Genomic DNA, 23,415 nt, shown 5'->3' with positions numbered 1-23,415 from the left:
TAATATAGTGTACATAAGTGCAACATTTTCACCATGGTCCCCAAATGTAATTTGTCAATAGACTAATAAGTACATTTAGACTTTAAGTCTAAAGAACTGTTAAAATTTGATGTTATTATAAATGTCACATAATTGTTTCCCCTTCTTTTATAAATATAGATTGCATTTCTGCCATCTTTATTTCCTTTTTTTTTTTTGATGCTAGAAACTTATCTGTTTGTAAATTGATTTATGTTTTTTTTAAGTAAAAAGTATAAAATTTTAGCAATGTATGCAAAACATGGATTGTAATTCATATCTTAACATATTCTTATTATTCATATCTTATCATATCTTATCATCATATCATATTGCTATATTACAGAAGTATTGCTTTTCTTCAATTATATAATGTTCATTACATAAGAGTAATGAACGTAGTATAAATAATGTAGTATTTTCTTCTTATTATATTTTTTAATTAAAGGTTAAAAACGATCAGTATCACAATTAGAAGAGAAAAAATAAGTAAGCACACTAACTCTAAGATGAGAAGGGTCAGGTATTGCACAAAGAAGCTTATAGCTATTTTTACTTTTCAAAAAGCAAAAAAAAAGTACAAAAAAATCCAAGTGACAAAATACTGTATTTTTTTTTTTTTTTCAAACTTAGTTTGACTTGAATAATCCAATATCGGCAAAAACAGCGTAGAACTCGTATAAACCATTCTTACAAAGAAAATGAAGGGGAAAAAAACATTTTTCAATATCCAAAAAATATGTAAAAAAAGCGACAATGTTAAATAAAATAAGTACATTGACATCATTTTGAAAAATACATTTAAAAAGTGTAAAAATACTGTGCACATTTGGAATGGGTAAACAAAATGTCGTCATCACAGGTGGCCGGAAGTGGGGAAGTTGCCCGTAGAACACTCGAGATCAACATGGCTGCGTACATGAAGATGTGGAGCAGGTACAGGCAGGCGTATAAAAACGGGACCCTCTTCTGTAGCAAGTACATTAAAAAGCCTGCTTCTGAGATTAATGGAGTTTATCCGGGAGAGTCGCTCAGCCGGAGCGGATTCACCGCAAACCGATCACATTTTTATGTTTCATATAAAAAGTCACAGTTGTGTAGTGGCACCTTCAGCACCATCACATCAGTGACAGGACCTGCGCGCGCGACAGATCTGAGAAAATGGACCAGAATCGCCGGTGTGCTTCCGCCTGGCAGGGGAAGTGTAGGAGCTGGCATGTTTATGAACCACGACCAGAGGAGATACCTGTTCGGCAACAGGGGCAGCGGCCTGCCGGGAGAGGATGGAGCTGAAAGCAGCAGTCCTAATGACGATGAACCCGGTGGAGATGGAGCAGAGTCCGGGTCTGCTCCCCCGCACATCACCGCTCTCACGCCCATGATGGTGCCGGAAGTGTTTCCCAACGTGCCGCTCATCGCTGTGACCAGAAACCCGGTTTTCCCACGCTTCATCAAGATCATCGAGGTAGTCATGTTGTTTTATAAGTCATTATACTACAGCGCTGTTGAATTCTCCAGTCTGATGTTCAGAAGGTGTTCGACTTCAAGGTGTATATTAATGCGCTCCTTCCAATACGTTATCGTTTCTATAGCAACAGCTCATTCACAGGGTCTAATTCAGGGTCTTTATTCATGTCTAATAATAACCGTTGATATGCTTCAGTTTTCTGTAAGGAGACGTTTATTTAACGTTTATGGAAGGAATCTGTAGTGTCAGTGCTCTGTACCAGTCAAGAAGTTTTCCTCCACAGGAAAGTCTTCAGGATGGAGGACTCTGCTGGGAACATGACAAGCTGCATTTCTCATTGTCCTATGAACTTAGAGAGAGAGAGAGAGAGAAAGCGGCTGGAGAAGGAACGACTGTCTATAGCGTTTATAGCTTGTTACTATAAATGGATAAAAAAAAACTTGCCATGTTGATTCATAAATTAAATTGTAATCCTTGGCAAATTGCTGCGGTATAAAAGGAATGAGACACTTGGAGACGTGCTGTTATAGGAGAATAATCCACTTCAGGGTGGTAACAGTCACTCTGCTTCATCGCACCACCCGGGTGTGGATTATTTTCCTATAACAGCACACCTCCATGTGTTTTAATCCTTACTTGGTTAATTAAGGAAGTATGGTGAACTTTTACAGCATATATTTGTTTATAAACCTATCACAGTCAGTGTGTAATTTTGTGTTATGTTTTTCTACTTATCAAATAAATGCATAGGTAAGATTAATAATCATATATCAATGTAAGAATATATCAGTATAATTTAAAGGATGAATGTACTTACACTAGATGAACAGGTCATGATAGATTGTTACTGGAGATTTCATCATCCCTGAAACCCTCTCTAAATGTCCTCCCCCCTTCTATTCCCTTCACATGCCCTTGACCAGTAATGTAAACATTTCTCTAAAATATAATTAAATGGTTTATATAACAGTTAACACATACTGATGTTGAATTAATATGTTATGTTCATGTTGCAATTTTCTGTTTTATTTGCTTTTGCTCATTATCATGCTCCCCCATTCCAGCCCTTGGTGGTATTGTCCATTTCCATGGAGTTACGTAACAGTGTTTTTATGCACCAATTAGAAAGCAACTATCAATAAAATATTTAAGTAATCTATAATTAAAATATTACACAACTAAGATTTCAAAATCTTAAAAGTTTTAACCCCATTTAAACTTCTCATGTCAAGTCAAGTGGCTTTATTGTCATTTCAGCCATGTACAGCTAGTTAGTACACGGTGAAACGAAACAGCGTTCCTCCAGGACCATGGTGCTATATCAGACAACACAGAACCACAAGAGACTACACATTTCTACACAAAGTGCACATTCAAACATGTGCAAACAGTACAAGACAGTACAATAACTACTAAACATGACAACAGGCACAGTAAGAGACAGTGCAGCTCCGCCTAGTACACAGTTCTAATATGAAAGTGTCAGATATAACAGTAGTGCAAAAGAATAACAATATAATAAACTGCTGTGAATGTAAACACAACATACTATAACATAGTATTCGGCAGATAAGCTTATACTATATATGGACATAGCAATTATTGGGGTAGCAGCCAGGTAGAGAGTACAGTAATGACAAGAAATTATATACATATACAGCCTATGGCACTAAGGACAGATGTTATGTCATTTGTTTCCAGGTGAAGAATAAGCAGCTGATGGATCTGCTGAGGAGAAAAGTGCGACTTGCTCAGCCCTACGCTGGCGTCTTCCTCAAGAAGGATGATAAGTAAGGATTAAATGAAGGTTATAAAGATTTAGATGAAGTTGTGTGTGTGTGTGTGTGTTTTTGAGCACTCCTGCTTTCTGTGTTGTATCAGTGACGAGTCGGATGTTGTGGAAAGTCTGGACGCTGTTTACAACACGGGAACTTTTGTTCAGATCCACGAGATGCAAGATCTCGGTGACAAACTGCGCATGATCGTGATGGGACACCGAAGGTAACACTGAAGGTTTTTCTCGTTTCATTCCAAATTCAACGGTTTAGTTTATAGCACAGCACTGCTGAACTCTCGATTCTAATTCATTTTCTATAACAGCAGCTCTGACAGCAGAGCAGCTGCAAATGACAGGTCTGTATTAGGGCTGCGTGCATGAAGCCTTGTGAAGCTTTGAGGCTTTTTTCCTGATTGTGCCGGGAAATGCTCTGAAGCCTCAGTGTATCGAAAACAATGACACCTTGTGGTTTGCAAAAATTATAGCAATGATAAACTCAAGACTGTTGATTAAGCTGCTCGATGTAGGCGTGATGTGCACAAATAGAAGCCTAACAACTCTATGTGCTCATTATCTTCTGACAATGTCATTTACTTTTTAAAGTGTGGCAATAAATAGTAATATGAGTCAATATTATTGTCAGTGTGATAAAATAATATTTAACTATTCGTGCAGCTCAGCAAAATTTCAAAGTCCTGGCTCTCAAACAATCCAACCAGCCAGTCTGGGCCACTTGCGAACTATGATGTAAGATGGGGTTCGAACTTTCTGACATACAAAACGAACTGGTTATTTTATTGGACCGAATGCGAGGCCTTGTTTGTCATGATCACATGATTTTTTGAAAACGATACAAGCCTCAATGGGATTTCATCTATGTACTCGAAACACGCCTCAGAGCCTCAGTATCAAGTGTAACATCACTAGTATATATTAATGCTTTCAATCTAATACTTTATGGTTTCTGTAGTAACAGTTCATTCACAGGGACATGTATTGCTGCAGCTGCAGATAATTGAAACTTCATAATAAACAGATTAAACATGTTGTATTATTTAATAAAGCATAGAGTATGATCGTTGATATGATGAAGATTTCTGTAAGGAGATGTTTATTTAACATTTATGGAAGGAGTCTCCAGTGTCAAGCCAGGGAAAGCTGTAACTTTGAGTTTTCTGCCACTTTTTCTGGAACAATCTATAATTTGTTGGTCTTATTAACTTCAAGAGAGAGAAGAATGAGAGGCTGGTGAGAGAGCAGCGATATTTAAATGTAACTATAAATAAATAAAATAAATAAATTTAAATAAACTATAAATAGATAAAATACATATTTTTTTTATCACAACCTCAGAAAGCTGGACAGCACATGGACACAAATGATATCAGGAGCAGTCAGGACACACCTACACGAGCTAATAAAGATAAAATTGTGCAGAAGTGGAGCAAGGATTAGCAAATTGTGAACCTATGCTGTAATGAATTAAAAAAAAAACTTCATCTTCACCATCTCTTTTTTCCTATTTGAACATTCAGGATTCGGATCACGAAGCAGCTGGAAGTCGAGGCTGAGGACGCGTCCCTCACGCTGGAGTCAGATGCTGAACAGGCCAGAGTTCAGCGGAGAAAATCCAAGCGTGTTCGGAAGGACTCGTCGTCTCTGGCTGAGGAGATGACGGAGAGAGTGAAGGAAGCAGAGTTCGTGGTGGAGGCTGTTCCTTTACCCACGAGCAACGAGGTCCTGATGGTGGAGGTCGACAACGTCATACACGAGGAGTTCCAGGTCACAGAGGAGGTTAAGGTACTGACTCGTATCCTGCTCTGCTGTAGTTCTCTTGTCTGCCTTGTGTTTAAAGCTAATCAGCAGTTTGTGTTTAGGCTCTGACAGCCGAGATTGTTAAGACCATCCGTGACATCATTGCTCTGAACCCTCTTTACAGGTAATTTTCCTAATTTCCTTTTTTATAGGAAAAAAGGCCTATTACAGTTGGGCTGTTTAACATTAAAAACCTCAGTGTACTGTATCTATGTAACTATAAATGGATAAAAATCATGACATGTTCATTAATAAATTTAAAAATGGAATTTGGCAAAGATTATTTACCTAAAACAGCACAACTAGAAGTGTGTTATTCCTTTCTTAGATAATAGGATAATATGAAATATAGTTTTTTGTTTGTTGTCCCAATTAAATACTTTGTTGCATAGTGTGGTGGTATATATATATATTTTTTTTGTTATTTTTGTTTATATTCAGCTTTTAAAGAAATGCTTAGTTAATATGATCTGTCATATTTTGATTAAAAGATTTATATATTTTGATCTAGACTATTGGCTTATAATGTTGATTTTAAATAACAAAATCAGTTGAATAATAGTGATAAATAACCATGATTTCATTGCATGATATTGAACAGAAACAGTCATGATCATTTTTTTGATTGTTACACATGAAATATCTTTATATGAACAATATTACTAAGTGTGTGTTGTGTTTTGTTGTGCAGAGAATCAGTTCTGCAGATGATGCAGGCAGGACAGAGAGTAGTTGATAACCCCATTTACCTGAGTGACATGGGAGCTGCTCTGACCGGCGCAGAGTCACACGAGCTACAGGACGTTCTGGAGGAAACCAGTGTGGGTCTCCAATCGAAAAAAATCGATCGATTATTTTTTTTCATGAGCTTTCTGAAGATGTTTGACATGCATTTTGGTTTTGCAGATCCCCAAACGCTTGTACAAGGCTCTGTCTCTGCTGAAGAAGGAGTACGAGTTGAGTAAACTGCAGCAGCGCCTCGGCAGGGAGGTGAGAACCGTCTGATCACACCATGTATACCAACAACTCCAATCAAAGCATATTCAAGTTCATGGGAGGCCTTTTCTCTCACAGTTAGGATTAAAATGATAAAATATGAATTAAAACATCTTTTGCTATTCCCGTTTCTATATCTGTCTGCAAAAATCCTGTTGAAATAAAAATATTAATCAAATAACTCCATTATTTTTTGCTCTACAGGAGTTTATCTATATTGTTTAACATTCTTAATCATCTTCATAGCCCTATTTTTTGGTAGCTTGTTAACTGTTTAATTGACAGTGATTTGGGGGAAAAACTGTTCGAAAATGAGTAGAAACCCTGTTGATAATTCAAAGGCACAATGAAAGCACTTCAAGGAAAAACAAAGTATAATCATAAATAATAGTTTCTTTTTTTATACACACATAAAGCACAATCGTAATCAATCTTTTACTAAAGCTGCATGTAAATGATTTCATTTGTCAAACGACGCAAAAATTTCCCACCAGATTTACAGAAGTTTCAGCATTGCTGTTTATCTTTGTACTCACATGAGTATGTTCATAAATGCTGATAAATCAATCATAAATTACCAAGCAAATTCACAGAACAGCTGATTTACATTTAGTGACACACATAAAAAATCTCCATAAATCTCCATAAAAGCTCACAGATAGCTGAAAAAGACAAAATGGCGACTAAACAATAAAAGAGTGCCTTCTAAATGCGTATGCGCTACATCTTCCAGTAATGCAGCTCAGATATTGCAGAGCGTCAGCTACTATAGACACACACGAACGCTTCTTCTTTTTAAAGGGTGCCATTACTTTTCCCTAACTGAATGGCTTGTTTTAATTATCTTAATTTAATGGATTTGTTTCTTTCAAGTCATTAATATTAAACAACTGAATTTCAAAATATTCCTTTAATTTGTGGGGGCAAATTAAATATATAATAATCTCGGTATAAAATTGCTGTAATTATATAATTTGAAGGCGATTAATCTGGGTTCACATTAGTGAGTCTACTTGTACAGAAGTTTACACAAACTCAGGAGCCCTTTCAGGATACGATTGTTTACCGAAAGGGATTTTCCTGAATTCCACATTTATGTATAAATGGTCCTGGGAATGATTTATGAATAAATTCATTTGTATTCAGCATTTTATTCTTCAGAGCAACTCCCTGTCCATAAAAACCTGCAGATTATTTGTATTTTATAGCACAGTAAAATGAGTTTCCCACGTGACAGTGGTCAGTGTAACTGCACGCTTGGCTTCATTTAATAGCACATGTTCCTGCTGTAGGTGGAGGAGAAAATCAAACAGACGCACAGGAAGTACCTCCTGCAGGAGCAGCTGAAGATCATCAAGAAAGAGCTGGGCCTGGAGAAGGAGGACAAGGACGCCATCGAGGAGAAGTTCAGAGAGAGGCTGAAGGAGCGCACCGTACCCCCGCACATCATGGAGGTCATTAATGAGGAGCTGAACAAACTCAGTCTTCTGGATAATCATTCCTCTGAGTTCAAGTGAGTCCTGTGAGATGTGTCACTGCATTATACTGCCGTTTTACTGCTCAGACCTGAGTATCATCTGATAATACAGATAATAATACTAATAATAATACAGATATAATTGCACTGACAGCATGAAGGATTATGTCTTATATATTACTTAACAATTTAGAAATTATTATTTGTGAAATAATGACATATGGGTATAGAGGTGTGATATGAAAATCCTTCTGAAGAGGTGAAAAAAGTTTCTACATTGTTTAAAAAGTAATAGAGACTAAGAACAGTTTGTTTCTGTCTAAATATAAAAACACTCACACTGCAGTCACTGTATTGCATGGCATTTAATGTCATCTTGTTTAAAAATGTCAGATAAGCAGATACCAAACACCCTGATAGTAGGCTGAACAGGAATAACACATATAATATAGTATAAAACATAAAACAATTTTTTACCATGTGCCATCTTTTAATGTTATCTACACCACAGAGCTGTTGAATTCTCTATTATGATTGGTCAGATGGTGGTGATTTATTTTCTATAACAGAAACTCTGACACTAATTCCGGCCGCAAAACCCAGGTTTATATTAATGCACGCCTACTAGTATGATATCATTTCTATAGCAACAGCTCACTCATAAATAAATATACACTTGTTGATATGGCGAAGATATCAAGAGATTTTTGTTTGCTTATGAAAGGAGTCTTCAGTGTCAGCGCTTAGTAACAATCAGTATGTTTTCTTTATGTAGGTAATAACAGGAAGTAACTTGTTTCGTAGATGGTCTGCAACATTTAAATGTAACTATAAATGGATAATATGTATTGTATATGATGATATTTCATTATTTAATTAATCAAAATTGGAATCGCTGGCAAGTTGCTATGGTATAAGAGGAAAAAATACACCCAGTTATTGATTATTTTCCAATAACAGCACCTCTCAATGTGTTTTATTCTATGCTTATATCATATACTTATTAGTCAATGTGTGACTACAAAGGATGCACAGATTCCATTTTTAAATGATCTGATACTCCCCTAATAATTAGAAAAGTTTTTTAAAAGGTTTTTAATGAAAAAAAGTGTGATTTAACATCATATAGGTTCGTGGCATGTATAAAAAATGTCAGAGGACTGATTCAATTCCAGTCCAACATTTCAGAGCTGTATAGTTAAGATACTGATAGCCCATGTGAGATCAGACTGTTACAGTAATATAACAGTATAATAAGACTATAAGCTGTACTTAAGGTGTTTTTTAGGTGCTATAAATAAAGTCCCTTGCTCATTTGTGTCTTTTTGTCCTAGTGTTACGAGAAACTACTTGGACTGGTTGACCTCGATGCCATGGGGCACCAACAGCGTGGAGAACCTGGAGCTGGCTCGAGCCAGAGAGGTGCTGGAAGAAGATCATTACGGCATGGAGGATGTGAAGAAGCGCATTCTCGTAAGCTGACTCTCAGTTTAAAGCCATAAGACTGAGTCATGCGGACTGGTTCATGAGGAATGTGTGCTAATTCAGGTTTCTCTTATTTCATGCAGGAGTTTATTGCAGTTAGCCAGCTGAGAGGCAGCACACAGGGGAAGATCCTGTGTTTCTACGGACCACCCGGTGTGGGAAAGACCAGCATCGCCCGCTCCATCGCTAGAGCCCTAAACCGAGAGTACTTCCGCTTCAGCGTGGGCGGCATGACCGATGTAGCTGAAATCAAAGGCCACAGGTGGGGAATGTGGAATTAAGCAATGGGCAGGATTTCTGTGATTTTATTTTAATACATGTTTTGTGCTTTGTAGGAGGACATATGTTGGAGCGATGCCAGGAAAAATCATCCAGTGTCTGAAGAAGACGAAAACAGAAAACCCGCTAGTTCTCATTGACGAGGTTTGCACAAGAACAGTTGAATTTTATAACGAATCACACATTTGGTTAGGAAACATCTAGCATTTTCTTCTTGTGCAATTTAAACAGGTGGATAAAATAGGTAGAGGCTACCAGGGGGATCCATCTTCTGCCCTGCTGGAGCTTTTAGACCCTGAGCAGAACGCAAACTTCCTGGATCACTACCTGGATGTTCCTGTGGATCTGTCTAAGGTCGACTGTGTGGCTGGATTCATTCATCCAATCTTTTCTTTTATATCTATTAAAACATGATCTTTGTCATAATCGCATTATGTCATTCTTTGGTTTCCGAACAGGTTCTATTTATTTGCACTGCCAATGTGATTGACACCATTCCCGAACCTCTGAGAGACCGAATGGAAATGATCAATGTGTCTGGCTATGTGGCTCAGGAGAAACTAGCCATTGCAGAGGTAACATACAGCAACACACTGTACACACTCTTACTGTTTACTACAATATCGCTTTTAAATTACTGTATTTTCCGTAATACAAGCCAGAAGAAAATGCACCTGCCTAAATTAAGTAAGTAAAAAAAATCAATATATACAGTTGAGTGCAAAAGTTTGCATCCCTTTAGAACAAAATCAAGATTTTCATTTGCAGTAGTGTGTTGGGATTTTTACAGATATTCCTTCATTATCACAAGTAATATCGTGCTTGAACCAGATCGCAGATCGCCATTTGCGGATATATTTAAATATTAATGTTAAAAGTTAAAGAAATAAAATTATATTGTTCAAAGGTTTGTATCTCCAGCAACATATTGTACACACCACTCTTACTGTTTACTATATGAATGTTATTAGAAGCCACAGCAGAGTAAGATGTACGTTAAAATGCTATATTTACTTTTATGCCTCTGCCACTGAGTGGCATATTTTTGGGTTGTCAGTCATTCAGGCAAATATTTTCATGCTGTAAATTCACATAACAGAAACAATTGCAGCATGGTGTTTTTGCTTTGACACTGAGTCACGTGTCAGTTACTAATGTCCTGCTCCGGACCTGCAGAGGTATCTGGTGCCCCAGTTGCAGACTCTTTGTGGTTTGGATGAGCAGAAGACCAGCATCTCCTCAGAGGCTCTGAACGTTCTTATCAGGCAGTATTGCAGAGAGAGTGGCGTCAGGAACCTGCAGAAACAGGTGGAGAAGGTAAGACTGGTTCTGAAGTCACACTGAGAAACATTATGCTGAAATAAGACAAAATATTTTGGGTCTATAAGGTCTGTTTGGTCTGTGAAGATGCACTGGTCTCAATATTGATGATAATGCAATTTGGACCAAAGTCCATCCTAGTGAAGGGGGTGTGGCCTTAAGGAGTGGAAGGTGTATGTAGTTTAAACAACTGTCAATATATACATGAGTTAACTACATATACACCTGGGTTTGTGCTGTTATAGGAACATACTCAACAATGGGGTGGTGTGATGAAGTGGAATTACTGTTACCACTTAGCACAAGTTGATTATTTTCCTATAACAGTATGTCCTAAAGTTTTTATTTATTAAAGAACAACATGCCATACCTTTTATCTGTTTAAAGTTATATTTCATGACGTGGAACATCCAGGAAGCAAGTTACTTGTTCTCACTGCCCTCAACAGCCTCTCTGTTTTTCTCTCTTGAAGTTAATAATAAAAAAAACACAGCTTATCATTTTACTGTGAAACCTCAAAGTGTACTGAAGACTTTTCTGTCAGAGAAAACTTACAGCTTTACCTCTGATTGTTACCAAACCCTAACACTGGAAACTCCTTTCAGAAATGTTAAATACATGTTTCTTACAGAAAATTTGACCATATCAACAATTATACACATTTTTAATCTTTTTAATGAATCCTTGAACCTGTACAAATTGTTACTAAAGAAACATTGTATTAGAACAAGGCCATTAATATGCACCTGAGCTGCTGTTATAGAAAATTAATCAACACTTTCTGACCAGTCAGATTCAAGAATTCAGCAGTGCAACACTCAATAACTAATGCAGTAAATAATGTTAGTAAAGGGAACATTAATGTAAAGTGTTATCATATATACTAATATAAATCATGATTATCAACTTTTATCACTCTTTGGTTGGTAAATTAAATATAACCTCTTTCCTTATTTTAACGACGCATTCTCAAATCCAGGTTTTCCGGAAAGCTGCATTCCGTATTGTTAATGGCGAGGAGGATGCAGTCAGAGTGACAGCTGACAATCTGCAGGATTACGTTGGCAAACCCCTGTTCACTGTAGACCGAATGTATGACGTCACACCCCCGGGGGTGGTCATGGGCTTGGCATGGACAGCTATGGGTGAGAATATGTAACAATACAGCTGCAATATTACACACCAGAACATGATTAAAAAAAAAATTCCTTTAAATTTTAAAGATTTTTGGCATTCCATGATCACTCTTACAGGATATTTTCAGATAGCAAAGCTAATAACTTAACTCAGTTGATGGTGTTAAATTATTGCAGAACTGAGATAATACTTTTTCTGTTACGCCATTTGAGAGACCGCAAGGCTTGAGGAAAGAAATAAAAATAAGCTTACTTTTGTACCAGATAAACACAGACCAGTAAGTTACATAGGTCTAATACCTCAATACTAACTCTGCAGTTAATTTGTCATTTTAACTGAATAAATTTTAAAAGTATTATCTCAGTTTTACAATATTATAACATTGGCAAGTTTTAAATATTTCTTAAACTCAACTACCTTTAAAAGCGAACTGCAGGCTTTGAATTCTAATATTCAGTTTGTGAATTGCACAGATTACTGATTGATTAAAATGATTGTGGATTTCTCTTTTAACATATGGATTCTTGCCAGATAATTTCGGTCTTTCTTCCCAAAACCACAGCTAAAGTGGAACTTGTTAAAAAAAAAAAAAAAAAAAAATAGCTTCTTCACATTTCGTACAACAGATCACTTTTGCATTATCACAAGATGTAAATTTTTCAACACAGATTTTGCTGCATGATTAGCAATTCTTAATAGTTATTACTTCCCTAAACATGAGCTTGACTTTTTTCCCCCTAACCTCTCTAGGTGGCTCCACGCTGTTCATCGAGACGTCTTTGAGGCGTCCGAGGACCTCAAAGGAAAAAGACGGACCCGCAGAAGGCTCTCTAGAGGTGACAGGGCAGCTGGGAGATGTGATGAAGGAGAGCGCTAAAATCGCCTACACCTTCGCTCGCTCCTTCCTCATGAAGCAACAGCCGGAGAATGACTTCCTCGTGGGCTCCCACCTCCACCTGCATGTGCCAGAAGTGAGACAATAACATTAAAATGATGTTAAATTCTCATCACTTCTGTTTTCAGATCCATGTGTTACGTAATTATTTTAAAAATTTACTGATTTAATGGATACCACAGCACTGTTGAATTCTCAATTCTGATTGGTCAGAACGAAGCAAGGCAAATCACAGATTTATTTATATTCATACGCTCGTTCTGAAATGCCATTGTTTCTATAGTAACAACTTACACAGAGACTTGTATGACAGATGCTCCACAATGTTCTGTGAGGAAATGTTTATGTAGCATTCATGGAAGGAGTCTCCAGTGTCAGTGCTTTGGTAAAGCTGTAACTTTAAGTTTTCTGACACTGGGAAGTCTTCAGGACTTTGCGTTTTGTCTTATTAATTTCGAGAGAGGGAAAAAAGAGAGGCTGGTGAGGGAACGACAGGTTATAGCTGCCAAAATAGGTTAGGTTTTGTGAATGTTCCCTAACAAAATTGTAAACGGATGAAAATGAAAAATACAAAGTGTCATTCTTTAATAAATAAGCAAGTTATAGCCGCTGACATATTGCTGTGGTATAACAGGAATAAAACTCTTCCAGACATGCTGTTATAAGAATATCATCAACTTCATCACATCCTGAAGTGTTTATTCCACATTAAAGACATATGTTAACAATGTTGCTTAAAGCAAGTATATATAGATATAGGCAAATATTTACGGAAAAGATTTTGGGTGAGATATTTCTATTACTTGCTAATTACATTTACCTCGTAGCTCCATGTCTTGTCCCAACCCTGCTCCTGGAGCACCTCTTGTCCTGCACATTTTTGTGTTCTTCCTGCTGTAACACACCAACTCAGTGCAGTTAATGAGCCGATTCATTGGATCAGGTGTGTGAGGGTGGGGAAAACACTAAAATGTGCAGGACAGAAGGTTCTCCAGGACCCGGGTTGGGAACTATGTCTTAGCCTACTGACTATATTTAGAGTATGTGGTGTCAATTTTGTAAATTTCCTAGAATTGTCTTATGATTTAACTTTAACTCTGTCAGCTCTACGGTTGCTTTAGATTCAGCACTCCTCAGTTTTGAAAAATAAAAATGCCAGATGAATTCATGGAAATAAATGTTGATTATTGTTGCTACAATTAAGCTGTTTTACTGATGAATATTGTCTCAGTGTATGTTTTGTTTCATGTCTGATTCTTGTGGTCGTGTTCAGGGTGCCACTCCTAAAGACGGACCTAGTGCAGGCTGCACTATAATCACGGCTCTGCTGTCCTTGGCCACCAACACGCCAGTGCGGCAGAATGTGGCCATGACGGGAGAAGTGTCCCTGACTGGAAAGATCCTGCCTGTCGGAGGAATCAAGGAAAAAACTATTGCTGTGAGTTTCAAGGATTAAAGAGGGACTTTTTATAGTCAGACTTTTAGTGCCCTTGACACAAAAGCAGCTATCATGTAATGGAACATTTTTTAAGTAACTTTACTAACAAATCTCTCTTTATCTGTTTTATCTTTATATCTTTTGTCAGATTAATATATTGTTTTAAATCCTTTGTTAATGTAAAATCCTCACTCTTGTAACTGTGACTTTTCTATTAGTTTCTACATAGTTACTGAATAGTTTATAATAGCTACAGAATATTATGCATAAGGAATAAAAAAACTTCCGGGTGTGCTGTGATGGTACAATAATCAGTGACAGGATGGTATGATGCAGCCTGAGAGGCGAACTGAGAGGCGAACACAGGCTGTCTGAGAGGCAGGGGCAAAAAAATATAACAGACACCTGGAGGGCATTAATTTGGTATTTTTTCCTATAGAGGCACCCTGGAGGGCACATTTCTTCACGCATAGGGTCACCTAGAGGGCATTTCATCTTATTTTCTCACATGTAGGGAAGCCTATAAGGCAGTGAATCATGTACTCTCCACTGGAAGGGCACCCCAGAGGGCAATACATCACATTTTCTTGCACATATTGGCATCCTAGAGGGCACTTCATCACCTTTTTTCCCATTTGAAGGGCAGACATTAGGGCACATCATTACATTTTCTGCACTGTAAGAGCAGCCTAGAGGGCACTTAATCACACTTTATCCACGATGGGGGCACTCTAGAGGGCATATTCGCTGTGCTATTTTTGACCATGGTAGCTTGTCATGTTGCAAAGAAACCGCAAAACGTGATCTCCTCCCTGATACTGGACTCTCCTTCCATAAGTGTTAAATAAATATCTCATTACTTCATTTATGTGGATCATCCAAACCAGTCCCTATGAATGAGCTTTTATTATAGAAACGCTGCTGCTGGAGAGAATTAACTAACACCTTCAGAGTCAAGAATAAAAAAACTGGTTTAATTAGGAATAATTGAATAATGTACACATGCTTTAATTTGTTAAGGTTGTCACATTTTTCTTAGCCTAGCTTTCATTTATATGAAATAAATGGGTATATTACAATTAGGCTAATTTATTATAATATATACATGCCTTTGTTGTATAAGCTGCAGAACCTACTAGTCCAGACAATACAGTACTTCTTGTAATCCTTTATTATATTTTCCAACAGGCAAAGAGAGCTGGAGTGGATTGCCTCATCCTCCCTGCTGAAAACAAGAAAGATTTCTCTGACCTGGCTGAGTACATCACAGAGGGCCTGGAGGTGCACTTTGTTGAACATTACCAAGAAATCTACAAGATTGTGTTCACTGGCCAATGAAGAACATCTGAACTGTTATTTAATCTGCTATAATTAAGTTCCTGGTATTTGTCCACACTGATGCCCACCAAGTTTCGTTAAACCGCAGCAGTGTGACTGATGTAGAGTTCACATTCTCTTCTTCAGTGTCAGAAAGCTGGCAACTGAACACTGACGTATCTGTAAATCCCAGATATGTACCACAAGACACTGGGATTGTGTTATTGCTGCTACGCAGCCATTAAACCACCTTGTTTTGAAACAGGTTATACTGCGATGGAAGAAAAAAAACATTTCACAACCTGCATGTGTTTCATTTTTTTTCACTCTTTCCTTAAAGCAGGTATTTTTATTAATATACACTTGTCCATTTCCCAGATTAGTTAATCCACAGGTTCCCAACCTTGGTTCTGGAGAACCTCCTATCCTGCTAATTAGCTGATTAGATGAATTAGACATGGGAAGCCCATTTCTACCAGCTAGAAAAGAAAATTAATTCATGACATTTTTTTTTCCTTTATTTTTGGCAGCAGCTGTATGTCAAAATTGTGACATCTCAAAAATTTAATTATTATCTCAAACTTTTGTCTTATTATTTCAGAATTTGTAGGAAGGCACAGTGGATCTATAAAGGCTACACACCTGTTAAAATGCAGGTTTTTGTGAAGTTAAAAAAAAATGAAACTAAATCATGTCAGAACTTTTCTCACCTTTAATGTGAAATTGCAAAGTATAAAAATTAAGTGGAAAACAGAAACATTTTAGGAAAAAATAGGAAAATTAAAAAATGTTACAATAACCTGGTTGCGTAAGTGTGTGCACCCTGTTATAATTGGGGATGTGGCTGTGTTCAGAATGAACCAGTCAAATTCAAACTCACGTTTTTGGGTGGGTTCAAACAAAAGGTGCCACGTTGTAAGTTGTTTAACACATCTAGATGTAAACATCAGGAAATGAAATTCTGATCTATCAACTTCATCTCAAACCCAAATGTCTTCAGTGCATAGCAAAATCAACAGAATTGGCGTTGCCATTCCAATACTTTTGGCGGGGACTGTGATTTGATATAATCTCGTAATCATAACTGCAAAAAAATAAGTCAAAATTTTGAGGTTGAGGTAAGAAGTAAGGATTTTGAGATAAGTCAAAAATTTGACATCAGCATTTTCAGATAAGCCAAATTCGAGAATCGTCGAAATTTCTAAATAAGTAAAAAATTTTACCAACTACTGCTGCCAAAAATAAAGAATAAAATATGTTGTGCAATATTTTTTTTTCTTTTCTACCAGGGCAGAAATGGGTTTTCATAATCAACTCAGTTAAAGCAATGAAAACACTAAAACGTGCAGGACAGGGGGTTCCCCAGCACCAGAGTTGGGAACCTGTGATTGAATGCAAAGGAAGGTAAAATCCAAAGAACTGAGGAGTTGAAATTTGAAGCCTGCACAAGATGTCTGATATGACCTTTGAGCATTTTCCACAAAGACAGTGTAACTGCTACTTTAGGGAACCAGCAGACCTTTATAAAAACTACCCCACCTTTACCAGCTTTAGAGTGAAATAATTAGATAATGTACTGATGTATCACATTCAAATGATATCAAGTTTACATGTGTTAATTCTGGCTAATTCTGATATTTTACCATCAGAATCTATTCCTTCACTATCTATGCTGAGTTGAGATATTGTCATAGATTACATGCCACACAATGAGATACATATAGTATTACTGCTTATAATTATTTATTGTTGCCATTTTGTCCAAAGTATAGTTTATTTAATTTGATGCAAATGTCCGTTAAATTGTTTCTTTCTACACAATTGAGACATGAATGTATCATATTACCTATTAATATCTTCATTAATCATTTTCAAACCTCCCACACAGTGTTCATTCCTTAATAGCAGACATAAATAAGTTCAGTTGCTGAATTTTTATTCATAGTAGTGGAGAATATCCAATGCACTCAATTAATCCTGCCTGTCTGTGTGATCTAAGAGCTGGACATGGACATGTGCAGCTTCTTTTGAACCAGGCTGCGTATTTATTACATTTTTTCCAAGACCCAATCATGCAAACCAGGATTGTAATAATTAACCACCATCGATAACATCGATGAGAAAAGAAACACCATTACTAAATGAGCTGAGTAAATAAACTAATAGCTGTCAGCATCCATCAATCAATAATCAGAAAAAACCTCATTGACATGCAGTGACCAAAACTGTAAGGAAAACACAGGCAAAACTGTAGATTTGTAAATACAAATTTATTTGTCCAACAATACAGGTTACTCCTTCTTGGCAGCTGCCTTTCTCATTGCAGCCAGAATGTTGCTGAGCTCTTCCCTCTTTCTCTTGGCACGGATGTGAGTTCCCACCTGGAGAACACAAACACATCATTACTTACAGTAATACAATAACAAACCTACAGAACACTTACAGCTCAATCAACTCGTACTACTTTGTTGTCTATGCAGCCAAAGTCTGTAAACATTATTGCTGTATTCAATAGATTTATTAAATTCAAAGTAGAGACATGCTAAATCACTGAAGAAAAAAAAAAAAAAAACAGGGAAAATAAACTGAGTGATTCGAAAACATCTGCATCTTTTAAACTTTTAAAGTTTAACACACTAGAGATTATGACTGAGTGGGAATGAATCATTTCAGTGTATTTCAGAACAAGAACAATCTAAGAACAAGACCTGGGCAGCTGAGGGTTAAAGGATCAGTAGCTCTTTGGTAAATGTGCCATTTAAACTTATAACCTTCTGGTCAGCTGTACAAACCATTAACCACTTGAGCTACAAGTCTCTAAATTTACACACACTGCATCGTGTAGCTGTTAAAGACCATGCTGAAGGCCAAGCCAAGAAACCGATACCTCTATCTGCAGACCTGCCAACTCCACAGAGCAATAATGCAGAATAGGGTTTTTTTTTTTTTTTTTTTACCCTGTCAAAATCTTCAGCCTTTTTCTGTTCTGGCCAAAAAAAAGTGATGTTTTGATGAAAATTTGGTGGCATCTCTAATAAATATAAATATACTTATCTGATGTGCACTATATACCGGTCTAATGTCAGCCAAATCAACCATACGTTAATAGATTTCAAATTAATGAACTCAAATAATTCTCTGTAATTCTCTTTGACAGAAAGCGAGGAGGCCACATCTTTTAAGTGAGAACATCAAGTAGAAATGAAAGATTACTAATGTGAGATGGGGTAGGAGGGGCGTCAGTTAATATCAGAGAGTTCAAAATACGTGTCAATCATTCCAGACTCGCATGTCGTTTGGCTCGTTTTATAAACTGCACAAAGGCAATTGGTACACCTCGAGTCACACCAAAAAACATCTCTTCTGTCATGTGCTTTGGAATTGTATTACATGCTGATTTTTTTTTAAACGATTTACAATTATTCTTACACTGGTGTGTGTATTTGAATTGTGTACATTGTATTGTCTGATATTTATGAGACTTTAGTTTCAGCCAGGTGTCTCTGAGGTAAAAGCATCTTAATTCATGCACTTGTGTGTGATGCAATGATGTTCTGCATTAACTAAACTGCACCTGACTACATTAGACCAAGGCTACCTTCTCTACCCGATATAATTAGTACGAAGCTGATTAAGCAGGAAATAAACAAGTGGCAACACAACCACTGATTATTTCCAACAACTGACTTGAAAATTTAAAGTGAGGTGTGAATCGAGACTCACCCTTTTCTTAATGAACTTGAGGGCACGCTTGTCTTTGGACACCTTCAGCAACTCCATAGCACGCCTTTCGTAGGGGGCGAAGCCACACACCTCGCGGATCATGTCACGCACAAACTTGCTGTGCTTGGTCAAACGCTGGGGACGGAAAGGACATTATTAGAAGATCTGAACAGCCCTCATCTGCCCATATTTGAGTTTCATACATGACACTAAATTATATCGCAATATACTTCTCTAGTATTAAAGTATTAAAGACATTAATCTTATTACAGCTAGAGATAGTACAATACCACTTTTCCTTTTCAGATACAGAAATCTTGACCATCAACCAATACTCAGCTAATATTTTCTTTAAAAATGACAAAATCATATTTTTAAATGAATTTCAAAGTTATATTTCTTTTCCAAATTCAATTCCAATCTTTTCCATTTGTTACAGGATCTGATATCTAATGTTTTCGCTGATATCTAATGCACTTTTTTTTTGGTATCGGACCGGTGTCATCTCTAGTTACAAGTCACTGATCATTTGTGCACTTATGTAGACACAACATAATCCTTTCTTTTTTTAATTAAATTTGACGCTACTCTTCTGATAGTGTTTTGTTAGCAAACCTAAATATTTGGCACATATGCACTATAAAAATTATAAAGTAATTATCATACTGATGTTATTTTGCATGAAGTCCAAGTGTTTAAATCCAATAATGACTTGTGTTCAATCCAATGATCCAAAAATGTTCTTAACAGTCTAGATATCAGGAGCTGATCATGTCTATATGGAGTTCAGCAGTTTGGTGACTTCTTGACCAAACAACTACAAAACCTGATAATCAGGAGTGTTAAAACAGAAAACAGTCACCAAACAGTGTTGGACTGTGTATGTATGCGTATGTATGGAGGACCAAAGTGGGTGCTTCAGGTCCACGCAACAAGGGCTGGGCAATATGCTGATATAACATGGATATCATGAAGAACTGTGTCACAATATACTTTGAAGTATCCTTATGCTTTACATTTTTAAATAATTTGTTATTGTAGACACTGTAGAAATTGTAGACACTGTAGACAAGTTTGACAGTTGGTTATCAAACCTATTTTACATGATGCAATATTGTGCATCATAGAAATGTCTTCAAGTATCATGATCAACTCAAACCATCATGTACAATAACACTTTTTTTTTTTTAAATAATTAAACAGTATTTTCTAACACATTCTTACCCCTCTCCTGCGGCTGTGCCTGGGCTTGGTCACATTCTTGGTCACTGGGTGGCCTTTTTTAAGGCCAACTGCCATAGGATAGCGAATAGCCATTTCTGTGGAGAACAAAAAAAGGTATGAGTAAATGACTTACAGGCGGCTGAGGCACTTACTGTCAAAATCATACTGATGTCTCAAAGCTTTTGACTTGGACACAATGGATAAATCTGACATAGCAATTGTAGACACTTGCTAAACACTAACAACATCCTATTCCCTAGAAAATCTCACTGCATAGTGTATAGAAATCACTGTGGGAGTATTTGGGACACAGCCGGTGTTTAACATTACTGCAGGCTGATGGAGGATTGCTTTCCAGCTCCTAAACCATGGTTTTTACCCAACTCTGGTTAGTTACATCATTGTTTTACACTTTTTTGTAGTATACTGTCCTTAAGCGTGGTTTAATGTCAGTTTAATAAAGATATATTCAAACATATCCGCATAAAAAGCGGTGTACACTCCATGTTCCTTCAACAACCATCTAAACTCAGAAAGCCTTTAAAACTAACCACAATGGCGACACGACGCTGTTCTATATGTATTTAATTTGTAGGTGAAACAGTAAGTATTGTTATTAATGTTAGGATTGCAATGATATATGAAAGATTACAAATACTATAACGCTCAAACGATTCATACCTGCGTTTTCTAATGGCGTCCAAACCGGAAGGACTGTTTCAGAGCGGAAGTAGAATATTGAAAGCTCCGCGCGCGTGAAAACCTGCCTGAAATAAACACAGCGTCATCTTCCGGTCATTTTTAATAAAGCATTTTTAAATTATGTGCATATGCGAACACCAGTATCATGGTTTCTCGGATATATTTTTTACTTATTTAGATGAAATATACTACACGAATTCGGGATGCAAGCTTTTGGGAAATTAATTTTAAATGATAGTGTATAATGTAAATTCAATTCAATTTTATTTGTATAGCGCTTTTAACAATGAACATTGTCTCAAAGCAGCTTTACAGAACATGAGAAACAAAAAGCATGCAAACAGAAACAAAAACATGCAAACAGTCCTAGATGTTAGTAAACCAAACTATGAAAACCAAATTATGAAAGGGCGACTAAGTGTATAATGTAATCCTTAAAGAGTTCATTGTCATGTTAGAAATACAATTAATGGACCTCTTTTAGATATCAAAAATAACAAAAAGTTATTTAAAATAACAAACAGCTATTTTAAAAGTTTTTAAAGTTTTTAAAAGTGTGTAAAAGTTTGCCTAAGCCAAAACGAACTAAAAGTTTCCACTGGATTTACAAAGAGGTGTAAACACTGAATTTCTTCGTCCTTGTGTGTGTACGTTCACCAGTAAACCGCAGAGCTCATTCCCCTTCCAGCTCATCTGCACGTGGTGCCGCCCCCAAAACTTCATATAAGGTCATGTGCACACAGCAGCCAGCACAAAATGAACAGTGAGGGTAATGCTCGAAAGACAGAAACAAACAGTATTTTCACTCACTTCTGTCAACAAAAATATTTATTATTATTATTATTATTATTATTATAAGCACGATTATTATATATTGCATTATTTGAAGTTGATCAAGTTGAGATTTACATTAGTTAGTCTTATGTGTAAATTTCTGAGGAGGCTCATGAGCACATTCTGCCACAGATTCTTCCATCCACGTGCCTCAAAACGTCTGGGGCTCTTTCATGCCATCAGCCATCAGAGTCTACAATGCCGCATCACCCAGTACGTCCTACTCCACTGACTGAGTCTCACAAACACACACAATCAACAATTAATTGTCATTCCACAGATATTGCACATGCACATATACAAATACAACTCTAGCATACGTACTTACACACAGATCTATCTTATTGTATCTATTATTTCTATTGTATAGGTATTTATGGAAATTCTTTTGTTTTCTTTGATGATACTCCTCCTACTTGTGCTGTTGTGCCCACTTGAATTTCCCCTATGGAGGATCAATAAAGGTACATCTTACCTTAGCTTATCTTATCTTATTATATCTTACCTTAAATTTACACACACTCAGGAGCACAAGTAGGATGCAAACATCTTTTTCCAAATTTACTTGATTTTCATGAATAGCAAAATTTCTTGTGTAAATGCTCTATGAATGATTTACGAATAAATCTGTTCTTATCCAGCTTGATAAATGAGGCCCAATATCCTTAAAAGCAAAGAACAAACACGCATGTTGATTTATTAATAAAATGAGTGATACATGGTAGAGCATGGATAAAAAAAGTTGTCAAAGTTAATAACAAAAGTTAATTTTACATTTAAATCTAACTTTATATTCATAGGCATTGATTTCACAAAAACAAATTTTAATAAAATTATTTTGATGCCAGTAATATTTAAAAAAAAAAAAAAAAAAGCAAAATGCCAGTTGTACAAATGAAGGACTACATTAAAAGGAGTGTGTGTGTTTGGTGGGGCAACTTGTAAAAATAATTTAATAAGTTATTATTATTATTAATAATAATAATAATAATAATAATAATAAATTGTTTTAATACAGAAGATATGACAGAAGATATAACTAAATGTCAGTGGTACAGGGATGATACATGAATGGGGGAGGGGGGAAAAAAAACACAGAATTTGTTATAATATATAAAAAATGAATAATTGAATGTGATACTTGCCCAGCATACAAATGTGATGTTAATTATCATGTAAATCCTGTTAATATTAAAGTCAGTAATATTAAACTAACGAGGGCATTCCTATTTTATAAACCTGCTTACATAATTTTGAAATATAAACTACCTTCTTTTTGATATAAACAAAAAAATACCTCGAAATTAGCTTGTGAATTTAAACCTGAATTTTAACATGGAAACATGGTTTAACTAATAGAGAAGAAAAATCCACCGGAAGTGGAAGTGGAGTGCACCACTGATATTTTATGAATAAAGAGTTTCTGACTGTGAAACACAACCAACGGAACGTTAAGAAGAACTACAACTCCCAGTATCATTTCCTTATTCCGGCAGCTTTTGGCGGGTTT

The 23,415-nt window shown here is 36.4% G+C and overlaps 2 protein-coding genes across 2 annotated transcripts; one reads left to right on the top strand and one right to left on the bottom strand.

The window, feature by feature from the left end:
• Positions 1–865: 865 nt before the first annotated feature.
• lonp1 (lon peptidase 1, mitochondrial) lies at positions 866–15,727 on the top strand. The gene is made up of 18 exons (XM_026942022.3): positions 866–1,483; positions 3,188–3,276; positions 3,368–3,487; positions 4,799–5,063; positions 5,141–5,202; positions 5,770–5,899; positions 5,985–6,068; positions 7,367–7,587; positions 8,886–9,024; positions 9,120–9,298; positions 9,372–9,459; positions 9,547–9,669; positions 9,774–9,890; positions 10,492–10,632; positions 11,615–11,780; positions 12,523–12,743; positions 13,941–14,105; positions 15,294–15,727. Exons 1-18 carry the CDS (start codon positions 866–868, stop codon positions 15,441–15,443), a joined length of 3,078 nt encoding a protein of 1,025 aa, XP_026797823.3. The 3' UTR covers positions 15,444–15,727.
• Positions 15,728–17,673: 1,946 nt separating this feature from the next.
• rpl36 (ribosomal protein L36) lies at positions 17,674–21,136 on the bottom strand. Its single transcript, XM_026942260.1, has 4 exons — positions 21,051–21,136; positions 20,370–20,464; positions 19,146–19,280; positions 17,674–17,803 (listed from the first exon to the last, which is right to left on the bottom strand). The coding sequence occupies exons 2-4, from the start codon at positions 20,460–20,462 to the stop codon at positions 17,714–17,716; spliced, it is 318 nt and encodes a 105-aa protein (XP_026798061.1). The 5' UTR covers positions 20,463–20,464; positions 21,051–21,136; the 3' UTR covers positions 17,674–17,713.
• Positions 21,137–23,415: the final 2,279 nt, after the last annotated feature.

The sequence above is a fragment of the Pangasianodon hypophthalmus genome, chromosome 11 (assembly GCF_027358585.1).
Source record: "Pangasianodon hypophthalmus isolate fPanHyp1 chromosome 11, fPanHyp1.pri, whole genome shotgun sequence".
Lineage (NCBI taxonomy): Eukaryota > Metazoa > Chordata > Actinopteri > Siluriformes > Pangasiidae > Pangasianodon > Pangasianodon hypophthalmus.
Note: the sequence above shows the minus strand (reverse complement) of the source record. Positions and strands in the feature narration are given on the sequence as shown.